General features: G+C 39.2%; 1 protein-coding gene across 1 annotated transcript in view; it reads left to right on the top strand.

The window, feature by feature from the left end:
• The window catches only part of LOC139719065 (adhesion G protein-coupled receptor L2-like), a 74,709-nt gene that overhangs the window by 21,101 nt on the left and 40,802 nt on the right, over positions 1-12,806 (top strand). Inside the window, exon 6 of the mRNA XM_071630507.1 lies at positions 11,660-11,763. Within this exon, the coding sequence (XP_071486608.1) occupies positions 11,660-11,763 (104 nt within the window). The remainder of the gene's footprint in view (positions 1-11,659; positions 11,764-12,806) is intronic.

The raw sequence follows: 12,806 nt of genomic DNA, 5'->3' as shown, positions 1-12,806 counted from the left end.
AACAATACCAACAATGAAATCATCAATAAATTACTTGTGAATATTTTGTTAGAAAATTTATTATTTTACAGGAAATTCAGACAAAAATTATGTTCCACAATTTCATTTTTGTTGTTGATAATAATGTGAACCATTGAGGTACTCATTTTAAACCATAGAGATCTTGGCACTACACAATAAAAGCTGCCCTGTCCATCATTGTTGCTAGCAGAAAGATCTTTGCAAAAGTGCTTATCATATTGAGTTTGACAAATATCCTCCAGTTTTTTAATTCACTCAATATTACACATTTTACCCAGCTCAGGGTATTATACAAATTAGCACTCAAACTGCTGCAGCAATCTATTACATTAATGCATCACAAGGAGCATTAATCTTTCAGAAGCACTCAATAATGTATTCGGAAAATGTAATGTTGCTAGATATTTAAGTATTTATTGAATCGCTGATATCTCTGATCATATAGTTGCTATTAGAAGTCCCTTGGCTTTGAATTCTGAGTGAAATTGAGCACCCATTTCAGTCCCTCTTCAATCAAACTGGTCTTGTCCTAACTACCCTGGAGTTTGTTTTCTCAAGCTATGATCCTGTGGAATCATGTTCAAAGACCATTTCTGGGAGCGAGGGATAAGGGATGGGGGGAAGTGGAAGGCAGTGAGAGAAAAAGGGGAAGAGAGGGAGAGATGAAAGAAAGGGTTGAGGGACAGAAATAAAAAAGGAGAGAGATAGAGAGAGAGAAAAGAGGAAGGTGAGAGACTGATAGTGAGAGAGAGAGAGAGAGAGAGAGAGGGGGGGGGGGGGGAGAGGGGGAGAGGGATAGCTGTGTGCGAAAAGGGAAGAGTTATTTTGGATGCTCTCTTGTTGATTAATCTCCTAATGGGGCATGTCGTGTACGTCAGCACGGCGTTTCGATGAGGGAATGATACCGACAGGGGAATAGATACTGGGAATCAGATTGGAGCTCTCTGCAGCAAAAGGGATGATGGCCAGGTACCCCCCAGAAGCGTTGCTTCTACCCCCCCTGCCCCTCCCTGTAAGTTGATTTAGAGTTGCTATAAATGTTCCAGTTACGAATGGGCTGGATTAAGAGGGGCATGAACAGTGATCGTATCTTAGCTCGGGATAAATGCACATTTATCCGTTTCATTTGGTCCCTCCACTGTGAACTTCTGAATGGTTGTGTGTTCACGACATTTTCGTAAACATCATACCTCATTGAGCCTGCAACAGATTAAATCTTTTTTCCTCCTTGCTGCAGCAATTTCAAGAAGAAGAGAATAAATCTAACTATTTTTACACTCTGAAAATGTGAAACATGGTGGAGCTATGCCAGTGTGTATACCGCAGGATTACTCGTTTGGAACATTGCCATAGACTGGGGTCACAATGCTTTGTAGCAGAGAAAAACAAGGGGGAAGAAATCTGTATGCAATAATCTGTGATATTTTATTGTGTGTAGTGGGGAAATATAAATAAATTGGCAGCTTTTGCAGTCATAATTAGAGGAAATGAAGAAAAGATTATCATGGAAATTGGGCCGTGGCCCTTTAAGAGCATTGCTTACCAGTATCAAGGGAAAAGGGAAATTTCTCTCTGCTTGTGAGAAACAGCACACTACTTTAATAATCTTTGTGAAGGCTTTAGTGTATACCTATTGTCAGGAGCCTGATGAGGTCACCACTCTTTTCCACTTTGTCACTTCATCCAAGTTTAATATTTAGATATTCGATGGCAATGAATGGGATACCAGGGAATATTGGTCCTAACGAGTGCAATATTCCCTGGTATTCCATGAATTAAAGTCATTCAATATAACTATTACCATCTATAATCATTATCTATAGAAGGCATGCTTTAAAAACACTATATACTTCTACTAGACTGAAGTGGACTGCACTGAAAAAAAGAGTGACTTTCACTTGTGTATCAGCAGCAAGATTTTTGTGTGCTGTGAATTGTAACAAGAGTTGATTGTGCACTTAGTACAGTCGCAAGCGTTCCCACACTCACCAAGTGCTCGTGCAACAGATGAGAAAAAATATGATGTATTATCGCATGGCCACTAACAATGGTAGCCTATTGGGAATTAATTCATTGGTCTATGCGTCTGTTCAATATGAAGAGTTTGTTCGCAAAAACCGATAAGTCCATATTTGCCAAATGGAGATATTTGCGATTAAAGGTCAAGAAAAACAAAGAGAATAATAAGAAAATTTTTGCTTCTTTTGACCATAACTTCAAAAATGTACGTTTATATGTAGTGACCAATATATCATTTTTTAAAAGGTATTATTTTGTGCTTTATGACAGAGACTTCAAAATCTTCAAAAATGGACTTATCGGTTTTTGCAAACAAACTCTTCATATGCTCTCGCATTGCACAGTGAAAATGAAATGGACAAGAATACATGTTTTTAATGTGATGCCAGAATGTTCTACAATGTATAGTATTCTCCAAGATGGATTTTTTTTTGCCCTCTTAACCTTTTGTGTGTATGAGCTGTTATGTGGTTCTCAATTGTGAAATTTCACTGTTGAAAACATTACATGGTTGGGTCGCTGTTCTCCGTTTGTATGACTTTCATATTTCTCAGTCATGTCCCAGAGTGTCTTCATTGTGAGGGCTGTTTTGATTGGATGCAGGCAAATTGGGCTAGTTTCGTTGGACTTACATTTTTACTCAGGGCTGCTAAAATGTACACTTGTATGTATACACGTTGCAATGAACAGACACACTTGTGCAACGATGCACACACTCACGTGTCTGTATACAACTAGCTCTAAATATTGAACGTATTATAGTGAAGGTTTGTTGCCCCCTGTGACAAGTGACAGCTTCACACACATCTATTAGACAAGTTTCCTGTTTGCGAGTTCTACTGTAGCTGTGGCATTCATTCAAGTGGCAGGTACAGATGGCATGATATACATTGTATCTCACAGGTGATACAGCACTGGCCTTAACAGACATGATAAGGGTAAATTAAAATCGCATCAGGGCAACTCCCCTCCCCCCCCCCCCCCCCCCCATTTACTGGTTAGTGATAAGGTTAGAGTAAAGATTAGGGTTAGGGTTAGGTTTAGGGTTCGAAGTTTGTGTTAGGGTTAGGATTAGGTTCAGGATTAAGGTTAGGATTAGGATTGGCTTTAGGGTCAGGAGAAGGGTCGGGGTAATTGCCCAGGGGGTAATTGCCCTAGACCTACTAAAATGGAACAAGCTGTGTATGACAGAGCAAAATTAAACTTGCAAATATCAAAGCCAGTTTGAGACAAGTAAATTTATCTTCTGTAAATCTTTAAAAAGTTGACCTTCCATGGCTAAAAACAAAGCAAAGACATTTGTACCAGATACAAATGTATGAGGACCAAATGGACTCCTGATATTGTATTAAAATCACATACATGTAGATTATGAAATAAAAACTGCAGAAGTTCTGATATTGTCGTTGGTTTTAACCTTATGATGATGATGTCACTGGCTTCATACATTTTCATACATATTTATTCTTCAGATAGTCTGTATATTTCTGTACATAGGAAGACCCATTTTGTCCCCTGATTAGCTTCAAATTCATGAAAAACCTCCAGAAAGCCCAATAATAGTGAGAGCAGGATCTCATTGTTTAAAGAGATGTTGCCTGAAATCTACAATGAAACAATGTGCTCCAAACAACTGCAGGGGTCTACAATTGTATGAAGCCAGGGGCACTAAAAGTTTTCCAATACCAGCTTTCTATTCATGATTTCGTCTGTTGATGACAGGTGCCACAAAGTCTGTGTGCATAAGAAGAATAAGTGATACATCACTTAATTTATCTGATAACTGACTAGCTTTTTTAAAGCTAGCATTGATCAAATACTTTTTCAAGACAAAACACAAACAAAAAACAAAAACAAACAAAAGTAAAGAAAGGTATACAAAATTGCCAATTCCCTGGAGTAAGATCAGATGACAGTTACGTTCACACGCAGTTGCCAAACTTGAAGTTTAGGTCGAAAACTTAACTGTCGATGATTAGCTCCACTTGTGAAGTCATGACATGGGTTTACATGCACACCTAAACTTTAAGTTACAACTTATGAGCGAATTCCACTTGATGATGACCGAGGTTCACGCTAACTCACAAGCTCATTGATTATTGTGTCCACATGGAGCGAAACTATGAGTGGGGACCTCCAGTGGCTCGTGGAGAGTGCGTAAACCCTGAGATGTCTCGTGGTTCTAAGTATCAACTAAACTTTAAGATTGCTAACTTTCGAGTGCGTTCACACGGTGCTAAACTACAAACTAATCATCAAGAGTTTTAAGTGTTCGACCTAAATTTATGAACAGCGTGTGAACCTAACTGTTGTTTTCTTCTGGCTGTCCATACTCTGCCAGCAATCCTCAGAGTTAAGAGGTACAAGAGTACTTCCTGAGATCTCTATCACTGTCATTATCGCTTTCGAAATCTGCTGAGGTTGTCAATTAAGGAACTATTATTTTCTTATTCAATTTGTGACTTTTGCGGGATGAGGTAAAAGTACAGTTAGTGAAGATGCCAAATATTTCTGGCCGAGGGGTCTGGTTGAAACTGGAAGTGATCTGTTTTCAAGAGGGCTTATTCAGACATCAATTTGTACCCAATAGGAAGTCAAAACTGTGAGCCTCTCAAAACCAAAACTTATCCATGTTTCCAGCCAGGTTACAGCTTATCAACTCTCAAGCCCCTTATCTTAGCACCATCTTGATTGGCAATGGACTGTATGCTGATTGAGGATCTGATACCATTAAATGGATTATGATGTTGTTTTGGGTTCGTCAAAATTGTATAAGTAGTATGAGTCAACGCCAGTGTCAGATTTTCATATAATTGGTAATCTGTGTTTTTATAAAAGTGCCTTGGCTTCAGCAAGGCACTTTATCCATATTGCTGCTCTCACCCAGGAGTATAAATGGGTACCCGGTAGGATGAGAATGTTAATGTTGGTCGATCAGCATGTATGCGCCTGTAGAATGGCAACTGGCTGGAATTCTCCCCAGGGAGTGGAGAGTGAGCACTGTCAGTGCTCACAGGGAATAATGTATCCAGAGACCGAGATAATAATAGTATGTACAGTATACACTTTGAGCACTCATACAGAGTGGATTTGGTGCAATATAGTTTCATATTATTATTGTTATTATTATTATCATTATTATTGTTATTATGATTATGATGATGATTATTATTATTGATATTATTATTACTATTGTTATTATCATTGTTATTATTGTTATTATTATTATTATTATTATTATTATTATTATTATTATTATTATTATTATTATTATCGTTATCATTATTATTGTTGTTGTTATTATTATTATTATTATTATTATTATTATTATTATTATTATTATTATTATCATTATTATTATTATCATTATCATTATGACAGTTGTTGGTTTTCATACTTTGCAGCATCATTTAAATCATCACCATCACCACCAGTGCCAGCACCATCATTGTCATCATTATCATCACCACCACCATCATTTTCACCTTCACCACCATGAAAGCCTAAGTAAAATGGAATTTAGTACTCTGTTTTTGCAGGTTTTTTTTTTCATCATAAAGACACATCTTACTTGTACATTGACAGAAAACTCATTCATCATCTGGTGCTTTTTCATTTATTTCTTACACAGCATTTTCAAAATATCTCTTGAATTTCTAAGAGGTAATCTTCCATTTCATTAATGAACGGTAGGGCATGATTTTTCAATTTCGCCTTGTCATCGCCATGTTGTCCCGTATCTGGCATGAACCCCTGTCATGAATTGGAAGGGGAAGGGGGGGGGGGGGAAATCTTTGCCCTCTCCCGTCAGATTGAAATGGCTTGCAGTGGACATGTCATTTTATGATCTCCCCACGGGTCTGATGGAAGAGAGCTTAATGAAGGTCGACACTTCCTTGCCGCTACCAATTTTTTGCTAGCATCGTCAAAAGAGACACGGCTCGGGGAGACTCCCTGTCTGACATTACACAGGAACAATCCTTTCATCCTCGCATCCTGCAGTTGTTAACATGGTTAATGAATAGCTACAGGAAGATGGAAAGCACATTTCTTCTTCTTCTTTTTTTTTCAGGAAAATGTAGGCACTCATTTCCCCCTGTTTAAACAGGTGACTTCAAAATGGTGCGAATGTTGTGCCCCCAGAGAATGGATTTTTCACCGATGCTAAAATCGGTTCCGTATACTCTAGAGGGATTTGGAATGAATTCGCCTGTCTAGACCGACTGAAGGCCGAGAAAGCTCGCCCCGGCTGGAGCTTTTCTCTTGTTGTGCTCCAGAGATTCATGTAAGAATGGTTGCCCTGGAGATGGGAGCAGCCTTTAGGAAGTGCTTTGTTTTTACCTGTTGTCGTGACATTACCACATAGTCCCCGAGAGCCTTTAGGTTGTGGTTGTTATGGCCCTCATTTCTTTGACATACAGTGTACAGCTGTACATGTCACAGGTAGTGAGGTCTTGTTTCATACGTCCTTTTCACTCCCTGATATTTCTAGTCATTCTGGCACCATTGTACCACAATCGAAGGCTTTCCATATTTGAAATTGTGATGAACCAATTTTGAAGTTACATTTCATGTTTAGTTGTAGTAAACCACTGCGTAGCAACCTCAAAATGCTTCTGATTCTCCATGTATAGTAAATCCCTTCCATTTTATAATTTGACAAGCATGATATGCCTGTATTATTTTTATCAAATGATCCAGAACCGAAGTGTTGAAAGAGAAGAAAATTCACTGGGTAAGGGTATCTTTCTGTCCCAAGCCTTCCTTATTTTAACCAGAGTTCATATGATATCAGAGCACTGACATTTTTTTTTAAAGACTGTGTGAGGATTTAGGTGTAGTTAGTCAGATTACATGGTGTGTAGCTCTGACTGTGTTTTTCTTTATTTTGGCTGCCGGGAGATAAAACGTCTAACTTGTCTGGTAGGTGCCATATTGGAGCTGCAAAATAGCTTTAATGATTCAACGTGATTGAGCAAATTTCCGTTCCTGTCGTCTGTAATCTGCGAGGGAGGGGAGCTGCAACTCTGATGGACGTGCAGAATGACAGAGTTGGAGCAACCAAGTTTTCACAGTGATATGGCATGGATTGTATAGGAGTGGGACTGTGGTCCATGCTAAGGTGTATGGGTGAATGATAAAGAGGCCAAACCAGATGAAGGCATTTTGTTTTATTTTATTTTATTTTATTTATTTATTTTACTGTATTATTTTTTTTTTCTTTGTGGAGCATAGCTATATCTATCCCAGGGTCGTGTTTCATAAAGACTGAGCGTACATGTACATGTAAGTTGCGATCAATCGCAAATTGCATTTCATAAGCAACTTTGCGATTGATCGCTCAATCTACGCTCAATCTACTGAAAGTTACGCTTGATTTTTTTTCTTGAAATCAAGCGTAAGTCTCTTTATGAAACAGGGCTTATGCTCAATATTGAACTTATGCTCGATTCACCAAGTCACGCTCAATAAATCGAGCGTAAGATCAATCGCAGTTCTTTATGAAACAGGTCCCAGGTGTTGGAAGTTAGAAGCATGTCAAGGCATAGGGTATGGGAATCAGGAGGAAGTAAACCCATCCCCCTTCCCCACCCCATGACCTGCCTTGTCTCTCCCTTGTCAGGAATCATGAGGAAGTAACCCCCTCCCCCTCTGCCTCACCCCACCCCACTCTTAGGCATGCCACTTCTCCCCCTGGTCATCGGCTGCCATGAGAATGTGACTCACAAGAATCGAGCGTCGTCAGGTTGAGATACTATCGATCCATTGCTGGCTTCTTTGCCTCAGCCCAGGCCAGCCCTGCTCTCCCTCCCCCCCCCCCCCCCACACATACTAGCCCTTTTTACACTTGTGTTTCTTAACCCCGTACTTTCTCTGACCCAGTACTATTGTTAGTCCCGTACCAATTTTTTCAGCTTTTTACACTCGCCAATAAATCCCGTACTAAGCTCTTGTCCTGGGCTAAGGAGAAAACTTACCTTTTTACACTCGTATTTCTTGGCCCCATACTTTCCGAACCACATGAATATTCATGATTAGGCTGTGCACTGTACAAGTACACGCACGCACTGGCAGCACTTGATTACCTTGTTTCTGATTGGTCAGTGGGGGGTCGGACTTTGTCTCCGTCGCTTAGCCCCGGATTATTTTTTCTTTCTGTTTACACTCGCTTGCTTGGCACCGCAATTGTGGGGTTAGCACCGCAATTTGCAGGGCCAGATACAGTGTACATAGTACGGGATTATCGGTGGGGCTAGCCCACTTTCGCCAAAACAAGTGTAAATAGAAAGTGGGCTAAGGAAAGTTTGGTACCAACGATGGGGCTAAGGCCCCCCTTAGCCCCACCGTTGGTACGGGACTAAGCAAAAATTTGCAAGTGTAAAAAGCCCTATACTGTGACAAGTTTGTCACAATCTTTGGCCTATGTTCCTGCGACTTGTCACTCTCTTTCAGTTTCTGTCCATTGGTAAAACCGCTTCAACCACTCCAACCGAGTTGGGATAGGCACGATTGATGTTGGGTTGGAAAATATCCAAGTCCCCCGCATTTTAGGAACAGGGAGTTTTAGCAGTAGCCTATCAGACGAAAGAAAACTTGTGGTTGGGCCAGACATATTGAGAATTATGAGAGGAAGGTTTTTGGCAAGATTATGACCACCTGTCTGAAACTATTTCTGGCCTTTGAAATTTAGTCTTCTCTCTGTAGATTAGAGTGATAATGGATTTAGGAAGCAATTGAATATGAAATGCTGTAAATCCCCCTCCCCCCCCCCCCCCAAAAAAAAAAAAAAAAAAAAAAAGGAGAAAGAATATGACAGACAGGCAGAACATTCCTAGGAAATAAGGGGGAAATTTAAAGGTAACTGAACAATTGATGGCTTCTTTATTCTGCAAATTATATCAGGATATATTTTTTGTATGAATCACATGATACTGGACATAGATCTATGGTGTATATAGTCACTATCAAACCCTCTACTTGAAAGCCTGTTTACCACAGAATGTTTCCCCCTTTAAATTCCTTGCAAAATTTCTGTGCTACTGCTACTGTAATCCTACCGATATTGAAGGGGTTATAGTTATGTCGGACCAAAAGTAGTAGACAGGTTATTCAGATGAATGAGAAATTAATTATTCAGATGAATTATGACATTAATTTGCAAAGCATTGTATGTATACTTGGTATGTACAGTATGTTACTGCATGCCTGTAGTACCCTTGTACAAACCGTACCATGGTGTCACAGATTAGATTTAGTTTGACAACATGCTGTAGTTTGCTCAGTGAAAACTGTGCGTTTGTTGATGCTTCGGCTCTGTAGTGTTTTGAAGTTCTGTATCTTTTAATCACCTCCCCTTTTAGATTTGAAATCTTTTAAGATATATGGCAAAGTTTGTAGAGACAGTTTTTTCCATGAACCATTTACATTCTGTTGTAGTTGTGGACATGTTCTATCTGTGATACGTTCTTTCAAGAAAGTTAAGTCTTTCTGCTACTAAGACCATGACATCTTTAGGGAAGCAGGGGTACGTAATGAGGCATTCGCATCGGACATCAATCTTGCCGAATTTGATCGGAGCTTGATAAGAAGTTTAGGAGAGATGTCGCTCGGGGCTTTGATTTGCCCTGTAAATAGCTGTGCAGGAGTTCATTTACACCTTGCCCTTAAATGACTCCCAGCTATGAAACTTGTTTTTCTCATTTTGATATTCTGTGTTGGATGCCCTGTTCACATTCACACTTTCATTCACTCAGTTTAAGCTGTTTTTATTTCATGTGCAGATACTTTCGCAAATGAGGATATCATGGACATTTTTGCGAGATGTTGTTTTTGCGAATCAACACCAATGCTATCGTATTGCACCATTACCCTAGCGCATGACAACATTTTAGCATGTCATTAAATTCGTGGTCCAACAATGATATTCGCAAAGATTAAACCCTCGTGAAATAACACGTTTTACAACATTTAAAAGTTAAGAGCTTCATTTATAAGGTGCATGCCAGTTGTAAAAGCTAACGTTTGCTCTAGTCATTTATGTTGAAAGGGAGAAATAAATTAGGTTTCGGTCTACTGATTGTCTTTTTGTCTACCGATTGTCCATATTCAAATAGAAAAGGGTTACTAATATGTACAGTTGTTATGGGGCTAAATGCAGTCATGCAATGTAATGCTTATAGTATATCTTGTTTAGGAGGTTGCGTTCTGACTTTCCTACATTGTAGTAGAGTATGCATATGGCGGATTTTGATATTTAGAGGAGATGTACATTAATTACAGTGGTAACCTCAGATGGCTATGGACACCATTTTGATATGATTTTGTAACTTTCATAGTTGTACAGCTTGTGTGTCTTGTACTGATCCAACAAACCATTCTGACTTGATGTGTTAAATGTACACCACACAAGCAAGGCAAAAATAATTTTCCATAATAGGAACTAGCCCTAAGCCCCCTTGATACCAACAAGAAAAACAACAGGTCCAATACATTTCTCCCCCTCTCTCCCTCCTCTTTCTCAGGGTGTTCAGACGCAAAAAAATTTATACTAGGACGGTATAGCTATACCAAAACGGTATAGCTATACAATTAATTTATACGTCTGAACGCTGACTAACGAAACGACGTATAGCGAAACGACGGTCAGAGTATCGTTTCAAACTAGATCTCAAACTAGAACTAGAATCAGCATTCCATCGTGTCCATTGTGCGTCTGAACATATGGCGACCATAGAACGGTATAATTGGGCGGGGCTTAATGGGAGCGAGCACGAAAAGTGACCTTGTACCTGTCACTCATGACCATAACAATATGCGCAATGAGAAACTGCACAGCTATGCGACGTTTTTCCAGAATGGTCGAAATTAGCGTGTGAACGGTCTAACGGCTATACGATGATTCTTTATACGTCGTTTCTTCATCGAGTTTTGGCATAAACTGGCTTGCGTCTGAACAGGGGGTTAGTCTTTGGGGGGGGGGGGTGAGGGTGGAGAAATGGTTGTTTTGGATGAAAACATATTATTTGGCCTTGAACTGCTGCTGCCCATTACCCAGACGGCCATCTCTGAAATCAGATTGGCTTTGGCTGGGAACAAACACTCCCTGGCTTTCCCTTCTGCAGTCCATTTCTTGCAGTCACCACATAAAAGTCTTGATACATAAATCTCAGAATAGTCAAAGTCGCTCTTATGTAGCTCTGAGAGACTTTCAAAGAGAAATAAAATCCATTTCGTGAAGTCTCTCACAAGTGCGTCTCATCAGGGAAAAGTTTCTCATAAGACTTTCATGTAACAGACCCCTACTCTTTGGTCAATCCCTTCATGTTGTAGACAATACAGTAAACACATTTGCATGACGGATCTGATCCTTTTTGCTGATATTTGCAGACTGCAGTAGAGACTATGAGGACATTTGAAATATTATTGATATGAAATATATGATTGCTTCCCAGGTGTGGCAGAAAAGAAGAAAAAACTTTCTGAGTCACTGCATTAGATATTGAAAGTTGCAGACTTGCTTATTCATCTGTGGAGGTGTGGTTGTAAGTTCCATCTTTATCATTGTTGTTTGTATATATACACATGTATGTATATTTGATTGTATTTGTTATACCACCAGGTCAAGCTAAGTGGGCATGTGTCGGCTACCCTGCCAGATGGTCAGAGGATGGGCCAGATCTGAGTGACTGTGTGTCTATCAAAATCAAGAACATAACTGACCAGGTAAAAATTCACATCACAGCTCTTTTTTTTTTTCTTTCTTTTTTTTTTTTTCATTGAGAACGAGATACAGAACTGAGCTTGACAGCATATTGCATTCACAGTTTTATATTTTTCATGCCTTTCTATTCCTCTTCATAATATCTCTGTAGTTTCAGTTGTGAAAATCTTTCCAGCAACTTTAAGAACCCGGACCAAATTGCTGCATCAACTTTTAGACTTGACACTTGAGTACTGCTTGGAGAGAATAGCCAGTGCATAAGATGATATATTGCTGACTGTAGATGAGATCAATATTCATTGAATGTTCAGTAAAACACACTCTGTGTAGCTCGTTGAATTCAGTATTAATTGTACAAGAAAAGAAAGCAGTCAATGTCCCATAGTCAGAGTTGCACAAAAGTCTGCTCAACCCAGATGAAAATATGTTCAGGTAAACTTCAATGGAAGACCAATCATTACAAGTCAAAAATCCTATTCAAGCCAATATATTGTTGTCTTGTTTATGAAAACCCCATACGTGTCCAGGCATTTAGCTGAATTTGCCAAGCTTTTTTTGTATCAGCATTCAGTAATGTATCCAAACTTGACCTAATTGCACAGTTAGCCAGCCCACTCAGGTGCAGCAGTGTGCCTCGGTCCAACAGGAACTAATAGTGACACAATAGTGTCTAGGGGAATGAGATAATCTGTACTCAGTATTGTGTAAATCATTGGCACTTACTTTCCAGACATCTGTGCCAATCAATTAAGAAAGCACTCTAGTGTGTGTGCCAATTGGTGAATAAAGCTCAGTGATTCCTTTTGTGTTTATGAAATTATTTTGTGACTCATACCCATATCACAAATTCATCAGTGATTATCCGCATTGGAATTATGTGAACAATTCAATGAAAATTGTGTTCACAAACCTTGGAAATAATCTTAAATTTTTGTTGCAAGTGCCTATAGAACCCCCAAAGCCTAGAAAATATGGGTAGTCATTTAAACTGCACAAACTCCTCCCATGATATAATGCTGTCACTTACTGAAAAAGGGTAACCTTT

This window comes from Diadema antillarum, unplaced genomic scaffold (assembly GCF_040938485.1).
Source record: "Diadema antillarum isolate AM-2024a unplaced genomic scaffold, OU_Dant_1.0 scf00000103, whole genome shotgun sequence".
Lineage (NCBI taxonomy): Eukaryota > Metazoa > Echinodermata > Echinoidea > Diadematoida > Diadematidae > Diadema > Diadema antillarum.
This window is presented reverse-complemented; position numbering and strand designations above follow the sequence as displayed.